General features: G+C 42.0%; 1 protein-coding gene across 1 annotated transcript in view; it reads right to left on the bottom strand.

Annotated features, from left to right (window-relative positions):
- grip2b (glutamate receptor interacting protein 2b) overlaps positions 1-23,885 on the bottom strand; it is a gene marked incomplete at both ends in the record, with an annotated part of 726,896 nt that overhangs the window by 87,197 nt on the left and 615,814 nt on the right. The window contains one exon of the mRNA XM_084315732.1: positions 21,631-21,786. Coding sequence (XP_084171858.1) covers positions 21,631-21,786 — 156 coding nt within the window. The remainder of the gene's footprint in view (positions 1-21,630; positions 21,787-23,885) is intronic.

The following is a 23,885-nucleotide window of genomic DNA, read 5'->3' as shown; positions in this document are numbered from 1 at the left end:
GGGGTGCTGGTAGACACTAGAGCTGGATGGAGAGCAGGAGAGAGGGATGAGGGGCGCTGGTAGACACTAGAGATGGATGGAGAGCAGGATAGAGGAATGAGGGGCGCTGGTAGACACTAGAGCTGGAGGGAGAGCAGGAGAGAGGGATGATGGGCGCTGGTAGACACTAGAGCTGGATGGAGAGCAGGAGAGATGGATGAGGGGCGCTGGTAGACACTAGAGCTGGATGGAGAGCAGGAGAGAGGGATGAGGGTCGCTGGTAGACACTAGAGCTAGATGGAGAGCAGGAGAGAGGGATGAGGGGTGCTGGTAGACACTAGAGCTGGATGGAGAGCAGGAGAGAGGGATGAGGGGTGCTGGTAGACACTAGAGCTGGATGGAGAGCAGGAGAGAGGGATGAGGGGTGCTGGTAGACACTAGAGCTGGAGGGTAAGAAGACATTAATGTAAAGAAAAGACGCATCAGACTAAGAAAGATCTGGAGGTGTAGCTGCTGTTCGTTCAACCGCAGAAAAATGACTAATAAGGACTCTTTTAATGATTTCACTTGCAAGATAATGTCCCTTGCAATCATTGCAATATGATGCAATCAAGTTTTGAATTATATTGGATTAAAGGTATTGTCATTGTACATTACAAGTAGAAGTACAAGTACAAGTAGAAGTAGAAGTACAACAAAATGCAGTTGCCATCCAACCAGAGTGCAAGTAGCAGTAAAGTGCACAGACATAGAGAATGAAGGAATTTGTACGAATAACACAGATCGTTTCACAGATAATTATGCATCTTCACGTTTTCAGGTGTGTGCCTGAATATAGTCTTGCCAAACTGACTTAATGAGGAACTTGACTTGTCACGTTTTTAATTTTGTTATAACATTTGCTATTATCACTGTTCCATTGCATACAAGCAGGACTCCAGATTAACCTTTTCCCCTATAAATGGTAAATGGTGCATTTATATAACGCATTTATCCAAGGCGCTTTACAATTTGTTCCTCATTTTATCCATTCACTGACACATTCACACACAAGGTGCCAACCTGCTCATCGGGAACAGTTAAGTGTCTTGCTCAAGGACACTTTGACACGCTGCCCGGGAAGAGCGGAAATCGAACCGAGAAGCTCCGGATTACCAGACGACTGCTCTACCTCCCGAGCCACTGTCGCCCCTGTATTCTAATGACATGGACTGACAGTGCTCTTTAGGTGCACCGTCAGCTCTTTTAGTGTTCTATCTCATTAGGACGCTACAATATTCCTTTTCACATTTTCTCAGTGTGCACTGTTGTGACGGTCCCTCAGTCTCATTGGAATACTGTGCCATTGCAGGATGAATCTATCCCTGCATATTACATACTTTGTAGTAGATGCATCCTTGAGGCTCTAGCTGTGGCGATCTGTGGGCAGGCACACAAATGTTTTGATTGAGCTAAATTAGCTATTTGCTATAAAGAGGGAATACTGTCATTCCTCTCTCCATGCGCAGTTAAAATGTCAGCATTACGACAGCAAATAGAGATAGACCAGGGATGAAAAGAAGCAGTACCATATGTGAATTATTGTTTTTTCAACATGTAAAGTTATATTTAGGTGTTTTGAACCTCCATGTGAAATCTGGTGCATATACACCTTTTCCTCAGTGAGTGACAGCCATTTATTTGGATATAGTGAGAGATAGATAGCAGTGGATTTACTAGTCTGCACACGGAAGACAGACACAAATACCAATCTAGATGTTTCAAGATTTTAGTCAATTCTAAGCCAAATATCTTTGCTCCGCCAAACATAGAGTGATACTTTCAATAACGGTGTAAAGAAGAGAATCTTCCGATCAGACACAATTCACAGTGAAGCCTCATCACAAAGGGTTCCAAAGACATTTCATGTTTTGTAAAAAAAAATTCTAGTGTCGCAATCAAATTAATGATAGTCATTGTCATGCTCAATTATTCCTCATAAGTTGCAGAGATTTTTTGCCTGATACCATTGATAAACAGGGTCACAAATCCCTCCAACATATCCAATTAAAATGCCAAGACCCTGATGAATACCTTATTTTTTTTTCATTTCAACCTTTATTTAAAATCGTAAGCTTCTGAGGTTTCCCTCATTTACAGAAACGACGATTGTACAAATGTAAACAATACATAATAAAAGCAATATTCACAGACAACACCAGAGTAAAAATAAAAAACTTTTTAAAATATCTTAAAAAGATCAGCTAAAACAGTTACAGGAGACACAATGGTCTGAAATCATACGTTTAAACATACCAAGGGAAGGGAGAGCCTCCAACTTCAGAGAGAGTTGGAGGACATTCCATGAGTTAGAGGCATCAAAGGATCGATTATATATATTCATGCTGTGATTTGGTATCAAAAACCTTTGATTTCTGCAAGAATTGCATTTTTCTGATTCAATGGTGAGTACTTCTGTTCTGAAAATGGCTCAGAACCCCCCGCTTTATTTTCAATATACCTAGACATGATATATGTCCCCTGAATGGTCCAGGTTTCTAGCTTGTGTTTGAAACTTTGTATGAAGCCATGTGATTATCCTAGAGGTCACAATAGGTCATTTTATACAGTGAGGTAAAGTCTCAAATGGTCTCACTACATTGGAATAACTACTATGGGGACTAACATTATCACACATTAATACAGTTGGGCTCATACATTGCAATTCCATTACTCCAACATACAAGAAGGCTGCTTTCAGATTTATTACTGGTGATATATATGATACTCACCACTGCATCCTGTATGATAAAGTGGGCTGGTATTATCTGGCAGAGAGGATAAATAAACATTGGTATCTGTTTTAAGGCTCTTAATTTTTGTATACATCTTTCTTTATAAATAAAAACATAAAATGTGTCCTATTTATTCAACATCTAACCATCTAAACTGATTATCTTTTCCTTTATTAGTATTACTTTAACCTGTGATCTCGACAGCAAGGAAAACCTCAATGTCTCTTTCAAGAATAAATAAAGGTTTGAAATGAAATGAAATGCACTGAAGCTGGTGACGTCAGAGGATCTGTGTGAGAACGCTAAGATCGTTTTGGCTAGCAATCTTTCCTTTTCCTTTTTTTTTTTTACTGCGAAATTCTAAATCCCATGTCTTATCAAAGAGAGAGACAGATATTAGAAGGCTTCATTAGAAGGCCAATAGCCTGCGTGAACCACAGATGAAATTAGATGAAACATCCCCCCCACCCTCATTCACCTCCACTGGCTTCCTGTAAAATCTCACCTTCACCTTCAAAATCCTCCTGCTGACATTTAAATCCCTACACACCACCGCCCCTCAATACCTATCCAACCTTCTCCACACCTACACCCCCTCCCGGAATCTCCCCTCCTCTGACACAGGCTTGCTTACCATCCCATAAGCCAGGTTGCGGGCTTTCGGGGACAGGTGTTTTAGTGTGGCTGCCCCCACCCTCTGGAACTCCCTCCCCATGGACAATGCAAATTCTGTTGTCCAGTTCAAAAACTTGCTGAAGACCTATCTCTTCACCCATGCCTATGGTCTCAGATTATTCAAGATTCAAGAGATTCAAGAGGTTTATTTGTCACATACATACCAGGGCATACAGTGAAATGCGGGTGGCCATGCCCGCTTTGCAATAATACTAATAATAAAATAGACATAATAAACAGGTAATAAAAATAGACATAAAATAGGGATGATAAAATAGACATGCTAAAGTCCTGATATAGTGCAATACAATGTTACTGTAGCTACGGATTTAAGGCACTGGGTCCTATGTACACTATTATACAATATACAGTTTTTACTCTATATCCTTATGCTATACTTGCTACAGTATATCTAAACTATACTATTCAAGAACCACATCGGTTCTTTCCTTAAAGTGACATTTATTAAATGGTACACACTACGCTGAAAAGCATGTGCATATCGGTGTGTGGAGTGAAGTTGTGGAATAATTTACCTGAATACATCAAACTGAGTAAACATGTGGCACAATTTAAAGGGCAGCTAAAAAAATACACATTAGAGAAATACAGAAATGAGTAATGAGGATAAACAAAGTTATGTTATATTGTGTTATGTAGTGCTAGTGTATACATATTCACTGCTGTCAAGTGAATCAAGTATTTTTTTTTTTTTTTTTTTTAATATAAGTAAAAGTATATTCTATATTGTAATATACTAAATTATGTTATATCTAGTCAAATTAATGGAAGAACAAATATAAATGTAAGGGGGTAGGGATCAATAAGCTTAGCTTCCCTCTACTCCTTTTTTGGACATGTCTGCTAACCAAACACATTGCTCTTGACCTTTTGTTTATAATTCCTTTTAATTTTTTAATTTTTTTAATGTTTTTTTTTAATGTTTTTTAATTTGTTGTTATGATTGTTTGGTTTGACGGAACAAGATACCGTGATTTGTTTGGAGAAATATGGAGAAGTACATGTTCAAAAATAAACTTTTCATTCATTCATTTTCCTCGTTCCTTTAAAGTGTCCTTTCCATTTTGCTCCTGAGTAGGCTATGCCATTCATTCTGTTTTGTTGAATTTTGTTTTGTTCTGTTTTTCTTCTGTTCTGTTCTGTTCCGTTTTGTATTTTTTGGTTTCTTAGTTTAGGTCACCGGTATCCTCTCCCCTCCCACTTTTATTGTAAAGCACCTTGGGTATGTGAAAGGCGCTATATAAATGCAAGCTATTATTATTATTATTATTAGATGCAATCTTGTGAAAACCCTTTCATTTTCCCATAGCCACCTTATAATAACCCATACATTTTTCCATAGCCACACAGGAGACCATGAAGAGAAGGGTGAAACCGGAATAGACCCCTCTCAAACCCCACCCTCACAACTGTTTCCAGAGGAAGTTAGAGGAAAGCAACAGTTGTGATTGGAGAATCAAGAAAAGAGGGCAGGGCTTGAAGTAGGTCAACTACGACACACAAGAGATAGGCTGGTAAAGCTATGCCTCCAAAAGTGTGAAAACGGAAGTACAGGAAGTACCGGCTACAGGCTTTCCGGTTTCGACAAAACAATTATAGAAACGTGTGAAGTGCACAATATTTCCTCGTTTAAGCCACTGCAACGGTTTTGCCTGAAGAATTTACTACATGACCGGGACGTTCTAGCTTGTTTGCCGACAGGATTCTGGAAAAGTTTGGTCCGTTCGGAGGCAGCTTCCAGGGGAAGTAGATACACAGGGAATTCTACCCGATTCACACTTTCGGCCGTAGTGCTTTACCAGTCTTTATCTCACGGAGGAGATACAACTGGGAACGAGGTTACACAAGAGAGGTCTAGATCTTAGGTGAGGTATCTTCATTTGGTTTGCACAGTCTGAGGAAGACCCCTGTGACTGAGTGTCATTACTACCCGTGTGAAGTTGTACCAGGATCTGTAAAAAGGCCCAGTTATTCCTGTGTACCTACTTCAGTCTCTCTGTGCTCAGACACTTATGTTTTCACTGTTGTATCCATTGGTCCCCGGAGCCTTCTTTCCCCCCATTTTGTATATCTAATGCATATACTAGATTGCCTTGGAATTATTATTTTTGTGGATATCTGACATTTATTCACAATTACGGTTTGCCCCAAAACGGGTAGCTCAAATCAAGCAATCAGATTGGTTCATAGCCGTGGAATATTGAGCACAATCCACAGCTATGATTCTAATTCCTTTTCTAATTATTTTCTAATTCCTTTTCACATAGTTTAATCAGTATCACTCCGTGTCTTAGTAAAAAATAATTGCCTTGTTAAATGAGACGGTCTGGTCTACGGAGGAGACTGGGGCTGACGCATACAGATCGGGGAATCCCTCGCGTCACGGCACACACATATGCCCATATATGGACCAAAAGAGGTTTGATGGTTTTATCCAGATTATTTGATTATTGACACTTCCACTAAATGTATTAATCTATAGCTACTAACTGGGGAGACTGATAAATTAAGGAATATACTGTAGCAGGACGATCGGTTACAATAGTTCAACCTCACGTTGAACGGGGATTCCCAGTTAAACTGAGCATGTGTCAACCCCAGTCCTGTCGCAGCTGCTCAATCTCCAAAAACGTTGGAGCAAATTTCCAAACAGACGTTATTTGGACGAACTGACTACATATTTGGAATCTAAATGGGTATAGTCTCACCTGCAAACATATTTAAGCTGTATAATAGTCCTAGGTCATATGATAAAACAGCGTTCGGCCATGGTAAATAGTTGGCATATCTGCCGGACTATGAAAAAAGAATGCCAGCTAGTTGTTAGTGTGTATGTTGCATAGCACCTGCCTTTCAGTGCAGGCAGCCAGGAGGGTCACTCTTATTTTGGACATTATCATTTACTAATAAACCTGTACGGTAGCACTTTATAATAACACCCTGTTATAATACATTTATAAGGTATTTGTAGATAATGAACTAATCATGAACAAACCATTTATATACATTCATAAATGATTATTAAATCATTTATAACTATATTTGTATACCATTTACAAAGTATTTATAACGCATTAGTGGATAATGAACTAATCATGAACAAACCATTTATATACATTCATAAATGATTATTAAATCATTTATAACTATATTTGTATACCATTTACAAAGTATTTATAACGCATTAGTGGATAATGAACAAAACCATTTACAACTGATTAGTACATCATTTGTAAATGTACTTGTTTAAAATTCAATCTGTTGGTCACTTTTTTCCACATGATCAACCTTATTTGTTCATTATTAGTGCAACATTTAATAATGATATCTAATGTGTAGTAACACATTTGTAGATGCTTTGAAAAATGGATATGAAAAAACGACTATACCTCCATTTATTTGTTCATGTTCAACAAATGATTTGTTAGACATTCATAAAAGATCTATAAATCATTTGCAGATGCTATTGTGTGCCCTAATCTAAAGTGAACACTATTCATCATTAACACATGTGTAATACAGTTTGTTCATTATTTGTTGACTTTCAACTCACCTGTTATGAACGATCTGGCTTTTATGAATACAGACATGAGGCAAAGACCAGACTTGTCTTTTCATGTTTAACAAATTATTTGTTAGACATTCATGAAACATCTATAAATCATTTGCAGATGCTATTGTGTGCCCTAATCTAAAGTGAACACTATTCATCATTAACACATGTGTAATACAGTTTGTTCATTATTTGTTGACTTTTTCATCACATGTTATAAATGTTCTAGACAGCTTTCGGATCCACCCTTCTTTGTGACATCAAACAGTGACAGAATTAGGACTATAGATAAATGCAATTGTATTAACACAAACAAAGCAAAGCAAAATACCAATACACATTGTTTATTTATTATTTATTTAAAAGAAAATGTGTATCTTTTGACACTCCTCACATCTTTTGACACTTTCTCTACTGTGTGGATTATTTTATGACTAACTAAAAGACTAATGCTTTGTAACAGTCCTCATATTGACATGGTTTCTCTCCTGTGTAGACTCTTCTCTTCTGACTATCTGTATTGTACTTTTCTGATGTCATGAAGTATTCGGCCTAGGGGACCATGACGATGTTTTCTAGCAAGCCACTCAATGATGCCAGGTGGTCTTCAAGTGACTGCTCTGTGCGGTTCCCCCTGAGTCTCCACACCTCTGAGTCTCCACACCTCTCCTTATAATGTTCTCCAGGCCCCATGCCATCCTGTGTTTCGGGGAAAATGGCAAAACAAGACAGAAGAGATGACATTGATTCAGAAACATTTATGATGTGAGCAGAAATTGGAGGTAATTAATTTTCATTAATCATGGTTGAATATACTGCATCCATATTTTTCCAAAATGGTGACATGGTTTGAATGAATGAATGAAAACTTTATTTAACAGATTGCAGAATGGGTACAATACAGTACGGCTCAATACATACAATTGTTAAGGGGATGCAGACCAGAGAAAGACGTTTGTCTTGTTTACATCAGGGTCCCCCATTTTCAATTCATAGTGACATTTATGACATACACAACATACATGACATCAGACATTTATGGCATAGGGACATACATGACGTACAGGTATATAGTACTGTTACATTTGTGACATACATGATATGCAAATATACAGTACTGTTTTTTTTGTTTTGTTTTTTTCTATATTTTCTCCCATCCCAATTTCGTATCATCCAATTCAACCCTCCCCTGTCACGAACGCTGTTTCTTGCCTCCCACAAGCCGGCTGCAATGTGGACTAAGTCATACATAGCACAAGTCCCCTCCGGTACTTGAGGTAACAGCAGTCGCATCTTTTCACCTGCGCAGCTCGATCTCTCAGTGGCGAGGAGTAACGCGTGGGAGGCTCACGCTGCCCCCGACACTTCCTGATTCTACTGCGCAGGCACACCAACCGACCTGTAGGAGTCGCTGTCCACAACGCCCGATCCCCACCCATCAGTTTCCCACCCCCTAATACGGCCAATGTGTATTAGTACGGACGACCAGCTAAACTGAAAGCAAATGTGGAGCGCTGGGCTCGAACAGGCAAGCCCAGCGTCTCCAGATTTCGTGCCGAGCGCCTTGCCCACTACGCCACGTAGCCGCCCGATATACAGTACTGTTTATGGTTATGATGACCAGCTTAATCATTTGCAATGGCATTGGTTAATAGAAAAGTACAGGCTACTTGCCTTTCTTTTATGTCTGAAGTGACTCTCATCGATCACAACAAATCTAGTGACTGGAGCCACTGTCTGTGAGTGACTCTGCTTTGGTCCAATCACATTCCCCCACCCACAGTCTGCGAATCAGAGACAGAGTAGGGCGGGTCTTCACAGCACGCTTGGTTGTCTCAACTACCTGAGGCAGTGTATCGTATGGGTTAGCGGGGCTCCGTCTCGAGTCGACTAGACTTTTACAGCCTCGTCTGCACGAAGAATTCCCTCCCAAAACACTAGTCTAAACGCAAAATTAAAAGTGAGACCGCAAGACGACTTCCGCGGTTTCTGTTGAGACTCTCTGTCTAAACATGGCCTCGAGACAGGCCTGCGTGAAGGCGATGGATAAGTTGAGAAGAAGAAAAGGACAGTGCATGCATGGGGGGGAGAAGACACTTTGTTGTGATCGATGAGTCACTTCAGACATAAAAGAAAGGCAAGTAGCCTGTACCTTTCTATTAACCAATGCCATTGCAAATGATTAAGCTGGTCATCATAACCATAAATAGTACTGTATATTTGCATATCATGTATGTCACAAATGTAACAGTACTATATACCTGTAGGTCATGTATGTCCCTATGCCATAAATGTCTGATGTCATGTATGTTGTGTATGTCATAAATGTCACTATGAATTGAAAATTGGGGACCCTGATGTAAACAAGACAAACGTCTTTATCTGGTCTGCATCCCCTTAACAATTGTATGTATTGAGCCGTACTGTATTGTACCCATTCTGCAATCTGTTAAATAAAGTTTTCATTCATTCATTCAAACCATGTCACCATTTTGGAAAAATATGGATGCAGTATATTCAACCATGATTAATGAAAATGAATTACCTCCAATTTCTGCTCACATCATAAATGTTTCTGAATCAATGTCATCTCTTCTTTCTTGTTTTGCCATTTTCCCCGAAACACAGGATGGCATGGGGCCTGGAGAACATTATAAGGAGAGGTGTGGAGACTCAGAGGTGTGGAGACTCAGGGGGAACCGCACAGAGCAGTCACTTGAAGACCACCTGGCATCATTGAGTGGCTTGCTAGAAAACATCGTCATGGTCCCCTAGGCCGAATACTTCATGACATCAGAAAAGTACAATACAGATAGTCAGAAGAGAATAGTCTACACAGGAGAGAAACCATGTCAATATGAGGACTGTTACAAAGCATTTAGTCTTTTAGTTAGTCATAAAATAATCCACACAGTAGAGACAGTGTCAAAAGATACACATTTTCTTTTAAATAAATAATAAATAAACAATGTGTATTGGTATTTTGCTTTGCTTTGTTTGTGTTAATACAATTGCATTTATCTATAGTCCTAATTCTGTCACTGTTTGATGTCACAAAGAAGGGTGGATCCGAAAGCTGTCTAGAACATTTATAACATGTGATGAAAAAGTCAACAAATAATGAACAAACTGTATTACACATGTGTTAATGATGAATAGTGTTCACTTTAGATTAGGGCACACAATAGCATCTGCAAATGATTTATAGATCTTTTATGAATGTCTAACAAATCATTTGTTGAACATGAACAAATAAATGGAGGTATAGTAGTTTTTTCATATCCATTTTCAAAGTATCTACAAATGTGTTACTGCACATTAGATATCATTATTAAATGTTGCACTAATAATGAACAAATAAGGTTGATCATGTGGAAAAAAGTGACCAACAGATCGAATTTTAAACGAGTACATTTACAAATGATGTACTAATCAGTTGTAAATGGTTTTGTTCATGATTAGTTAATTATCCACTAATGCGTTATAAATACTTTGTAAATGGTATACAAATATAGTTATAAATGATTTAATAATCATTTATGAATGTATATAAATGGTTTGTTCATGATTAGTTCATTATCAACTAATGCGTTATAAATAGGGATGTCCGATATTATTGGCCGACCGATATTATCGGCCGATATCGGCAGTAAAATGTGATATCGGAAAATATCGGTATCGATTTTTTTTTTTTTTTTTTTTTTTACATTTATTTAACCTTTATTTACCCAGGCAAGCAAGTAAGAACCAATTCTTATTTTATTTATTGTCAAAAGTATGCATGTTGGTTTAATTCAACAACAAGAGATATGTAATGTTAATTTTTACTTTTTTAATTATCATATTTTGCACAGATAATGCTTACATTTAGAAAGCCTTTTGAATGCATCCAGTGAAATTATTAATTACCTGAAATTATTAAGTTTTTTTGGGTGGAAACCCTGCATATATCGGTATCGGTTGATATCGGTATCGGTATCGGTATCGAAATTAAGAATTGGACAATATCGGAATATCGGTATCGGTAAAAAAGCCAATATCGAGCATCCCTAGTTATAAATACTTTGTAAATGGTATACAAATATAGTTATAAATGATTTAATAATCATTTATGAATGTATATAAATGGTTTGTTCATGATTAGTTCATTATCCACTAATGCATTATAAATACTTTGTAAATGGTATACAAATATAGTTATAAATGATTTAATAATCATTTATGAATGTATATAAATGGTTTGTTCATGATTAGTTCATTATCTACAAATACCTTATAAATGTATTATAACAGGGTGTTATTATAAAGTGCTAAGTACCTAAACATTTGAATTGAGGTGTGTCTTACTTTCATATTGCCATAGCCTACTTGGTAACCGTTTTATAAGAGCAATAGCTCACTTCAGGCCATGTGGTTATTATATCACAGCTAAGGGGCTGTCAGCCCAAACTACGTCCCTTAGCTGTGATATAATTACCATATACCATGTCGTGAGCTATTGACCTCTTAGCATGCAGCGTCCCACATGTGGGCCCTCTTGAGGACGATTTGCCCACTGGCACGTTGGCGACCTCTAGCGGCTCGGGAGTGCATCTTTTTTAATACAATATATATATATCGAATTAAAGCCCTATTTGTTGCCTGTCGATAGCCGTTCAGGCGACAAAATCCGTTCAGCAGTTCTCGAGTTATATGCCTATATGTGAGGCGTGTGCCGAAGTAGTAGTAGTAAATTTTTTCAAATACCACTCCCGACTCTCGAGCCTCTACCTCCGTCAATCATTTGGCGATCACAAAAATTATTGGACACAGTGGCGTAGGGGAGGCCCCAGCACCCCCCGCGGTGCGGGGGAGCCCCGGAGCTTAGGGGGCCCCGCCCCGACTGTAGGCTATCCTCTCGTAATGCGGGAACAAGGCGCAGAGGGCGGGGCCCCCCCCTCCCTGCTATGTTGCTAGGCACCACGTCCCCGTCATGTGTACATAATTATTTGCTCACCTGCAATAGGGCTAGCCGGCTGATAACTAATGTTCATTGGCAGGCTGGGTAGCGTTCAAAACAAAGCGGGAAGCGCCGGTAAAAATGAAGCGCAAATACCCAAGTGGTGCTCAGAAAAACAAGATGAGAGCAAAAGCCGAACAGGAGACGGCAAAGCTACCAAAAAGAACATCATTGGTCCAGCAGGCAGCAATACTCTAACGTTACTGAAGATGCATCGGCAGTAAGCTCTTCACCCAGCCCGGCCACCACTAGCAACCCCCCGGTCAGCTCCGAGTCCAGGCAGACAGCAGACACACAGCCCAGCCAGGCCCCCAGCCACGCTACAGCCGCCGAGACAGGTTAGAATAATATAACGTTTTATTCGCCATAACCAGTACGAGTAGGCTACAGGTTACATTGGAATTGGAATCTAATCCGTAAACATTTTTGTACATGGTTTAAATTGTGCGCATAACGCGCCATAAGTTCTATAGATAAGAAATTACCATTATCTATATCACCTATTTTCTCTCACTGACTCCGGAAAGCAGAGTTGCGAGAGGCCAGTGTTAGTGTACTAACATCAGTTATTCTGGTTAGGACCTCGGCCCAAAACCCCAACTCTCTCGTAAAACTATCAGATGATATTTGCGCGTCAATGGTCAGATTATGTTTCCGCCGCCGCTTATCATAAACGACACATGCTGCCAAATGAGAGCGAGAGAATTCGTGTTCTTTAATCTTTTATTCTTTTTAGAGAGACCCTGCCAATAATTTATTCCTATTCTCCACGCTTGGTGGAGGTGATGGACAGACGGTCTATCACCGAACAGCCAGCACAAAATTATGTTGTGTCTGTCCACTATGTTTGTTACTTTTGTTATTTATGTAAAGCGACCTTGGGTCTTTTGAAAGGGCGGGGCCCCATGGTCCGACCTGCGGGGGAGCCCCGAAATATTGCGCAACGCCACTGATTGGACAGGGTTGTAACCAAGGAGTAGGGATTTCCAATGGTACCCCACCTGGGAATGAGCGAATCAGGGATCTAGTCTATGAGAAAATCGTTTTCTGAGGTCTCTCACTTTTTACCAAAACCGCTTCTAATCACTCATTTCTGAACGGATTTTTATAAAAATTGGACATGTACTACACACTATGGACCCAGGGTGTTTTTTCAGCCATACCAATTTCTTTGGAAATACTACTTCTGGACTACTAACTACTACAGAAAAACGTGAGTAACACTCAAGTTCACTCAAGTTCAGACCTATGTTACTTAGTTCATTAGCACTAAAAGTGAATTTTCTCATGCATGTGCTATAAGTATAAAGTATAGTATTTTGGTTTGGTTGTATGCAGTCCTCAAAAACTAAAACTAAAATGGACACTTTTGGGGCGATTGTTGCAAACACAACATCAACAATATCAATAATAACACAAACAATAGTATTAATAATGATAAAACAATAAGAAATAAGAAATATGTGTTATATATAACACTAGACTAATAATACTAAATACGATTAACAAGTAAAAGTACAAAAGTATCAAGTCAAAATAATAATGACATCACAAACAACACAAAATAAATAACCCACCCACCGCCCACCCCCCAGAAGTATCCCACCCCCCAAAAAAACATGAAGACATAAACACTCGCTCGCTCGCTCCCCCCCACCCCCACCCATCCCAGGACCTTAACAAGAGTTACATACATAACAATAGTATTCAGTAATCAACTATATACGCTCTTTTAGCTTCTCAACAGCAGCCAACCTGATCGCGATATTAGATTAATTAACCCCTATAACACGTGCAGTGGATATCTCCAGATAGATCACATCAAGATAGGTGAGAATCCATACCTTCGGACAGAGTTTATCTAGGTGAATCCAACGTGAGGCAATACATTTTTTGGCAGCTGTGAGGCCGGCTAAAATGAGTCTTTTCACATGTGTAGAGGTCGGTAATTGAGAGACATCATTCAATAACAATACAGAAGGAGAGACAGGTATGGTCAAAGAGAAAATATCTGAGAGCTGAGAGGTAACATTTTCCCAAAAGAGCTCAACAGGAGGACATTCCCAGTACATATGCATAAATGTTCCGGTGGCACCGTTTGGACACAGGGTACATCGAGAGTCAGGTCTGAGACCCATTAGATTCAATCGTCTAGGGGTCAAATAAGTCCTGTGATTATTTGTTTGATGAATCTGTTGGTGATCTGGGTTGCGTGAGGATAACCGAACATTTTCCCAGACTCCATCCCAATCAAAATCTACATCCAACTCCGGGACATCCTTTCTCCAAATCGTATCCAAGGGGAGGTCTTTATACAAGGACATAAGTAAATGGCGATAAAAGTCAGAAACGAAGCCTCTCGATGTCTCTTTGTCATAAAATTATTTGTGAAAATGGTGATGCACTAGTGGAACGTCCCATGGAACACCATGAGCCTTCAGAGCTGCTCTTATTTGTAAATAAAAGAAAAAGGAGGTACCGGGGAGATCATATCCGTTGGATAGATCCTGGAAAGAGCGGAGACCAGAGTTATCGAAGATATCCCCCAACGTGTGGATGCCTTTCTTTTCCCATCTAGGGTACCTAATAGGTTGTTGTCCAATACGGAGGAGATTGTCATTGAATAGAAAGGAATGCGTGTGCCATTGATGGCGGTTAGTACCCACTTTCTGGGTGTCATGCCAAGTCTGGATCACATGTGTGATAAGAGGGCCAAATGGTCATTTGCATTGCTTAATTGATATGTTGGTATACACAATATCCTGAAGTCTATATGGGGACACCATCTTCTCCTCCAATGGTTGCCAAGACACGGCTGCTTGAGCGTCAAACCAAGTGATCAGAGGTCTCAGAGAGAAAGCTTGAAAATAATATTTAAAGGGCGGCTGAGTGGCGCAGTGGGCAAGGCGCTCGGCACTAACGCAGGTGATGCTGGTATCAAGCCCAGCTCTCTGCGTTGCTACCGGCTTGGCCGGCCGTCGTACTAACACAATTGGGCAGTGTTAGAGGGTGGAAAAGCTGGTGGGTGGGGATTGGACGTTGTGGACAGCGACTCCTACAGGTCGGTTGCTGCACCTGTACAGCAGAATCAGGAAGTATCGGGGGCAGCGTGAGCCTCCCAGGCGTTACTCCTCGCCACTGAGAGATCGCGCTGTTCAGGTGAAAAGATGCGACACCTGTCTCCTCGTGTACCGGAGGGGACATGTGATGCAAGGCTTGGTCCTCACTGCAGCCGACCAGTGGGAGGCGTAGTCTAGCAGCGTTCGAGACAGGGGAGGGGAGAATTGAGGGGAGAATTGGCTAGGCGAAATTGGGGATGGGAGAAAAATAGAAAAAAAAATTTGTTAAGCGGAAAAACAGATTTTGGCCAGTTGATCTTAAAGCCGGACAGGCTGCCAAATTCATCTATCATGCTGAGCAGATGAGGTAGAGAGACGGAGGGATTCTGCATAAACAGGAGTACATCATCTGCGTATAAGCTGATATGGTGATGTGTGCCCTGAATTGAAACAGGAGATATCATTTGGGATTGTCTTATGTATTGAGCTAGAGGTTCGAGGGATAAGGCGAAAAGTCCGGGACTAAGAGGACAACCCTGTCTAGAAGAGCGCGAGACAGAGAAGAGTGGCGAGCAGAACTTCCCCATTAAGATCATGGCCGAAGGCCTTGTGTAGAGAACTTCGATCATATGAATTAAACCCTCACCCAACCCCATCCTTCTAAGAACTGCCCACAAGTAAGACCACTCCAATCTGTCAAATGCCTTCATTGCGTCCAAGGACATGACCGCTGTAGGGACTGCAATATCCTTGCTGGCATCAATCACGTGCAGTAACCGTCTGATGTTGTCAGTAACCAGGCGGCCTCTTATGAAGCCGGTCTGATCAGGGTGAACTAGAGATGTCATATGCTTTTGAAGTCGGGTGGCTAGAACCTTGGCATATAGCTTTAGATCGGCTCCGAGGAGACTTATGGCGCTTTTCCACTGCATGGTACCTACTCTACTCTACTCTACTCGGTATTTTCGGTTTTCCATTACCAAAGTACCTGGTACCAGGTACTTTTTGGGTACTTTCTGGGTACTTTTTTAGTCCCTGCTCTGTCGAGGTTCTTAGCGCGAGCCAAGCGAGTAGAACTGGTACCACAAAAGTCACGTGAAAAACTGCAGACCACTGATTGGTCAGAAGAGAGACGCGTCACTGTTTGGAGAGTCTGAACGAAAACAGAAAGCCGCCATCTTGAATGTCTCGCATAGGATTTCATTATGGTTGCAGCAGGCACAAGTTCAATAAACAAACGATACAGTCACTGTGTATTCTGCCTCATTTATTGATTAAACAAAACCGACATCAACACAATTTGCCACAGAGCGGAGAGTTTAGTCTCGCAAAAAGATCGCTGACTTGTTAAAGCTTATGTTGTGCTAATGTTGTGCTAGCGTTTTAGCATGGCTATCGTACATAGCGTGATCAATATAACTCGCTATTGATTGTTTGTATGAGTAACGTTAATGCTAGTAGAATAGACACAACGTGAGGTAATCACCATCCATTTTAAACCGGTTATTACCTAATGCTAACGTTAGCAAATAGACGCGACTGGTAACGTTACAGCTTGTTAGCCTAATGCTAACGTTAACGTTAGCATAGACAGCCTAGCTAACGTTAACGCTTGTAGAATAGACACAATGAGAGGTAACGTTAGCGTTAGCAGAATAGACACAACGAGAGTCTCGTTAATGTTGTTATTGATTGATTGATTGAAAACTGTTTTACTCTGGCTTGCGCCTACTAGCTCACGGACATAGCTATGCTGGTGGAGCTCTCACAGAGCTATGGAGCTCTCAGCTGTACACCAGCAGCCCCGCCTCCCCACACGGAGACAAACTGAGTACTTTATTTTAGTACCTGCAGTGGAAAAGGAACGAAGTACCAGGTACCTAAAGCGAGTAGAGTAGAGTAGAGTAGAGTAGGTACCATGCAGTGGAAAAGCGCCATTAGGGGCCTGTAGCTGCCACATTCGGTGGGGTCCTTATCCTTCTTGAGTAAAACAGATATAGGCGCCATATTGACATCTCTGAAAATTGCCCTCTTTGATTGAGTGTAAAATCAGAGAGTAATAAGGGACCGAGTACAACCCAGAATGCAAGATAGAGTTCCGGTAGAATGCCGTCCCATCCGGGAGCCTTGCCCCGTTGCATATCCGCAATCGCCTCTCTAAGTTCAACCAGCGTGATAGGTGCAGCTAACAGCTTAGCACTATCTGCCGATATCTGTGGTAGGTTGATTTGATCAAGAAAATCCTCCAGCTTGGTATGATCAAAGACCACCTCTGACTTGTACAGGTTGGAATAAAAAGAGCGAAATGTATCATTAATCTTTTTGGGGTTGGTGGTTACCTCCCCCTGTTGGTTCTTAATGGAAGGGATATCCGCAAATTGCTCACTGGCACGTATCTTCATAGCTAGTAGGTGACTAGGCCTGGAGCCGTGAAAGTGGTAGTGCTGTCTTGTGCTGTGCATCTGAAATTCAGATTGTTGTCTTAAAATGGAGTTAATCTCTTTTTTCACTACCTTAATTTGAAGCTCCAGTCGACTAGAGTAGTTGTGCTGCAATGAAGAGATCAACGTGGCATGAAGCTTTTCCAATTCCACCAGCTTGGAGAGACGTCCCTTGCGGAGATTAGATGCAAAGAGAGTAGTGTTACTTCTGATAAAACCCTTAACCGAATCACATAGAATTCTGGAGACCTGTACTGAACCAACATTAAACTGCAGGAATTCAGTGAGCTTCTCTTTAAATTGCAAGTTAAACTCTCTGTTTTTCAGTAGTGTTGAGTTAAAGCGCCATCTAGGGGCGCGGGATGTTATTTTACTGAGTGAACCCTTGAAGAGGATACCTTTGTGGTCTGAAAGTGCTATGGGCAATAAGTCAACATCAAAGCTATCAAAGAGACGTGGGGAGGAAAAAACATAATCAATTCTGGAAAAGGTCTCGATGAGAAGAAGGAGTAATCTTTCGCGGATGGGTTGAGCGAGCGCCACATATCAATTACCCCCGTGTCCTTAGACCAGGCCTGTAGGGCTGTGGTAGCTTGCTTCTGATCAGAGGTGTCCGCGTGATTGGATCTATCAATCAATGGATCCCAAACTGCATTAAAATCAGCTCCTACTATTAATAAGTAATCAGGTAGTTTCAACATAGCTGCAGTTAGTACAGCATAAAAGTTAGCGTCATACAAATTAGGGGCGTATGCAGAAATCAGCGCAATTTTACGGTTAGAGCATTCTATTTTAGCAATAGTAATTCGACCCTCTGCATCAGACCACACATCCAACAGTTTAATATTCAAATTTCGCTTCGCTATTATGGCTACCCCTCGGGCCTTGGTGCTAAAAGAAGAAGAACTTATGTTATGGTAAAATCTATTTGCCAGTCTTGCGTTATCGCCAATAAAAGGTGCGTTTCACTCAGTAAAGCAAGGTCCACTTCCTTCCTTTTTAGCCACGTTAGTACACTTGTGCGCTTATGCGGTATATTGAGACCCCCTGTATTCCAGATCAGGATATTCAAATGAGCCATAGTCTAAAGAAGCTGCAGCATGATTGAATGTAATTCATTTTGGAGTAGAACACTATAATAGATACATATCCACTTGTTAAGGTCCTATTGAGTACCGAGCGTGAGCGTGAAAACAAAAATAAAACAGAGCGAGTCGACTGGAAAGAAAAACAAAAAACAACACAATCCCCCATTCCCTCCCCTCTCCCCTCATCAGAATACGGTATCGATCAAACATCAGTTGGTCACCCTTGACCGAGTACAGCAACTACAACAACTTTATGTAACTTAACCATACCAATAACTTGTAAGGTACATTGTAACAATTTAGAAAAAAGGAACCCACTTCACTCAACTGAGAGAAGAAATCTATGCAGAGTTCAATGCGAAGTTCAAAGTGCAGACGATAAAAAACAGGTGCATTAAAACACAGCTCGTCTGAGTTAAACTTGAAAAAAGGGCAACATGTTGTTGAGAAAATACAGCGGAGACAAACCTTGAGCGTTATCGTTCAGCTGGAGCAAAAAGTCATAGTAGGCATGTGGCAACAGCCATGTTAGCTATGAGAGCTGGACAACCAGCATGCCTGAGCTTAGCTTAATCAGGCTCAGGGCCTGCTATATCCTGATTCACGTAGGCAGCTCCGCCTAGAAAGGACCATCCCCCTCGACAGGCAGATACATTAAAACATAGTTTGTTTGAGTGGAACTTGTGAAACACAGTTTGTCCAAGTGCAACTTGCAAAAAGACAATATGCATAACAATCTATGCGAAGTTCAGTGCAGAGTTCAATGTTCAGACAATAAAAAGGCCAATGCGTTAAAAAGCACAGGTCGTCTGAATTATACTTGAAAATAGTCAGTATGCATACCTGTTTCTGGAATAATACACAGTGTTACCGTTCTGTTGGTCCGAAAAGCTGCGGTAGGCGAGTGGTAGCGATAGTGTTAGCTTGGATAGCCGGAAAATAAGCATGCCTCGTACTTAGCACACCAGGGCTCCAGGCTTGTTATTCCCCGATGCCCGTAGCCTGCTCCACCGGGGTCGGCTCGTCTCCCTCGGCCGGGGGGGGGGCGTCGTGCCGCTTCGAAGGAAACTCTCCGCCTCAGACGCCGACGTGAACAGGCGGTTGCAGGAGACAACTCTGCGGCCCATCTTGATCTTCAAAGTTGCAGGGTATAGTAGGTAAACCTTGATGCCCCTCTCACGAGCAAATCCCATAGCCTTAGAGAAGGCCCTGCGACGCCTGGCGGTGTAATCGCTGAAATCCGTGGCGAATCTAAGGATATAATTTTTACCCACTTTTGGAGGGTGTTTCCTGGCCTCTTTGAGAATAGTCTGGCGTGTAGTGAATCGCAGGCAGCATAATATAAAGGCGCGTGGACGTTCACCCTTCTCCGGGGGACTGTTCCGGAATATTCTATGCGCTCGCTCAATCTCCGGTAGAGTGACGGTCGGAAACCACTGTGGAATCATCTTTTCAAGGTACTGAATCGGCACATCGTTTTCAATGTTTTCGGACAAGCCGTATATTCTGAGCTTGCACCTTCTATTCCGGTCCTCTAGGTCAGCCATCTTATTTTCGTAAAAAAGAAACTTGTCTTCAATCGCCGAGATTTCGGTGGAGTTGGTTTCAGCTACAATCGCAACTTCGGCCATCTCTTCTTCCACTCTAGTGAGCCGCGTGGAGTCGTGGACACGCTAGCTACATCCTCCTGGAGCGAGTCCAGTCTGTTGGTTAGCTGCAGCATGCTAGCGTCAAGCTCAGCACGGAACAAAGTCCTGATAAATTCACTGTCAACCTCATTCAATGTTCCAATCTTGTTCGGTATTTGTTTAGCCATAACTACGAAGTATAATGTGAGCGTATGGCGTAAAATTAGCGTCGTTATTAATATTAATGTGAAGTGGTCACGGAGCTCGAAAAAGTCACGCAGCCATCTGATCCGAGCGTAAACCGGAAGCCAATTTCTCTTTTTATCTACTTTTTCTCCTCCTTTTTTCTGTATTTTTACAGAATGCCAATTCCCCCCTCCCCTTCCTGGCCGTTGCGCACATTTTCCCCCCACTTACCGGTCTGGGGAGGGTTGATAGATACTATCACATGTCCCCTTCGATACATGCGGAGTCAGCCAGCCGCTTCTTTTCACCTGACAGGGAGGACTCTCACTGGGGGAGCGTAACGCGTGGGCGGCTCAGACTACTTCCCCCAGTTCCCTCCCTCGCTGAGCAGGCGCCCCGACCGACCTGTAGGAGTCGCTGTTTACAACAACCAGGATACACACCCCGCCGGCTTCCCACCCGCTAACACTGCCAATTGGTTAGTATGGATGGCCGACCAAGCCGAAGGTACCGCTGACAGCTGGATTCGATACCAGTGTATCTGCGGTGGTAGGCAGGCGCTTAGTCCGCTGCGCTACCCAGCCTTGCAAATATATATATTTTTTGTATCCACTTTTTTCTCCTCTTTTTCTATTCACCAATAGCCAATTCACCCCTCCCCTGTCTTGAATGTTGCTCGCATATGCCCCCCACTGGCGGGTTGTAGGGAGGATAGAAGCCTTGCATCACATGTCCCCTCCGATACATGTGGAGGCAGCCTGTTACATCTTTTCACCTGCCAGCGCGGACTCTCATTGGCGAGGTGTAACGTGTGGGAAGCTCACACTACCCCCGCCATTTCCTGTCTCTGCTGTGCAAGCGTCCCCAACCGACCTGTAGGAGTCGCTGTCCACAACGTCCAGATTACCACCCATCGACTTCCACCCGCTAACTCTGCCAATTGAGTTAGTATGACGGCTGGCCCAAGCCGGAGTCGAACCCGGTGTCTCTTGCGTTGGTGACGAGCGCAATGTCCGCTGCGCCACCCAGCCGCCACTGCAAATAACTGTCTTGAAAGTTTAGTTTTTTTCATTTTATTTTGAAATATACAATACATACAGATGTGCACCTATACTATCGGTTTAATGTAGCAGTCAAGGTAATTTGCCGCAGGTGTCGTTGTCGTTGAAAGCAAAAGACAGACAAGCAGCAACAGTAGACGGACTAGCACAACACATAGTGTCTTACATTTGCAGAAGTCCAGGCTGTTGATGGTGTTGTTGTTGGAGGTGGTCCATGACTTGTTGAGGGAGGAACTTGTGTTACAGTGGGAGGGGAGAGGGCTGTGGCAGTAGTTCACACAGGGACCCCAGGAGTGGGGGTGGTCGGACTTCTGTACCCTCACTACAACACACACACACACACACACACACACACACACACACACACACACACACACACACACACACACACACACACACACACACACACACACACACACACACACACACACACACACACACACACAAAAGCCATAATTACACAAATTATGTGTGTTGGTATGGACCAATATCCCTCTGCAATATTTCCATCACCTTGTAAAATACATACCCTGAATAATTCAGGCTGTTCTAGAAATCAAAGGAAGTCTGACCTGGTGCTAGATACGCCTTGTAATACACCTAAAATACTGGCCCATATCTTTATCCGGGAGGTTAAAACAAGGAAAGAACATACTATAAGGTTTTGAACAGATTTAGTAAGTACAGCACCCTACATATTCACTGTAGCAGATAAAGATGAAAGATGAATATCCATAGGTTAGATTTCTCAGAGGGTGCTAGAAAAGAAACGTATAGGACGACTTTAAATCAAATCAAATCAAATTTATTTGTAAGGCCCGACAACACACGTTAATGTCCCCATGGGCCGGACACGTCTTCTTTAAACAAGTCAAGAAGAAACATCACAATAAGTCAAGAACAAAACAAGAACACCATAAAGTCCAAACATTTTTAAATACATGCAAAATAAATGCAACACTCCCACGCGAAGGTAAGGAAAAACTCACTAAAACCTAGCAATAGGAAAAAATGCACCACAGGCAATGTGGATGAGAGAAACCTTAGAAGGGCCATTCAAGGGGGGATCTCCCTTCTTAGATGTCGGTGATAGTAGTGTTGCAGTAAAACAGGCGAACAGTTGGTAAGCATGCACTCATATGTGTAGTGAAACACAGATAAGTGCATGCGATAGCAACTGAATATTTTGAAAGATTAAAGATAGAGCTGATAGTGGATCTATTTGAGGCAAAGGGGCGGCGCAGAGAGGGTCGCATCCTCCCGGTCATCATTACGGGACGTCCAACACTCCGGTCATCACTCCAAGACAGCCACTCACAGGGAGACAGGGAGACGGGACAGGCGTTAGACAGTTCGCGTGATTGTGATGGGCGGACATAGCGGAGCACTTCGAGTTTGGTCGAACGGCATTTATGTTTGTTTGCGACAAGCCTTTTTAAAGGAGGGAGTTTCCTCGGTAAACCAGGGAGTTTGTTTTTGCGGAGCACGTTTAATTTTAGGCTTAAGGGGAGCGACAATGTCGAGCGTGCTACGAAGGGTGGCGTTACGTTTATCTGTAAAGAGATCAAGGGGGCCAGAGTAATAGAGGAAGGGAGAGAGGGTGTCTGGTAGGCAGTTAACTATAATTGGGACAGTTGAGGCGTTAATACGATGGCTCATGTAGGATGTAGTAGACACTGTCTGGGCGAGAAACCGTCAAATCAATTAAAGATTTGATGAGGTAGTGTTCTGAGAGAGCAGGAACATAGGGAGAAACGGTCAAAATCTGACACAGTGAGACCGAGGGCTAGGACTAAGTCAAGGGTGTTCCCACCACTGTGAGTGGGTTGGTCAACGATTTGAATGAGACCGACAGAGTCAATGATGTCGGTAAAAGCCTTATTTAGGGGATCTAGAGTTTTGTTGGAATGAATGTTAAAATCACCAACAATTAATATGTTATCTGAGCACGTAACAAGCTCAGAGATGAAAGTCGAAAACTCATCTAGGAAGAGGGTGTAAGGGCCTGGTGGGCGGTAAAGGACAGCCATTACAAAGGATGCAGTGGAGGTAGGAATCAGACCGTCACACTTTCTGTTAGGGGGAGAGGGATGCAACAGGAGCACCTCAAATGAGGAAAACTTACAGTTTGCGTCGGATGTAAAGTTGTGCTTAGAGTCGTTGTTATGTGTTGTGTGCCCTGATCAGGCGCTCCTAGTGTGATGTGTCGTGTCTAGTTGTAGTTCCCTGTCATGGTTTTGTAGTCCTTATCGTTTCCCCCTCCAGCTGTACCCATTTGTAATTAACCCAGGTGTGTCTTGTCTTGTCATTCCCTCATGTATAAGTATCCAGTATTTTCCCTTTGTCTGATGCTGTCTGTGTAGTATAATTTATAATTATAATTTAGGACCTGCTCAGAGGTCATCAATCGGCACGCATGCA

This window comes from Notolepis coatsorum (genome assembly GCF_963971535.1).
Source record: "Notolepis coatsorum genome assembly, chromosome: 6".
Taxonomy (NCBI): Eukaryota; Metazoa; Chordata; class Actinopteri; order Aulopiformes; family Paralepididae; genus Notolepis; species Notolepis coatsorum.
Note: the sequence above shows the minus strand (reverse complement) of the source record. Positions and strands in the feature narration are given on the sequence as shown.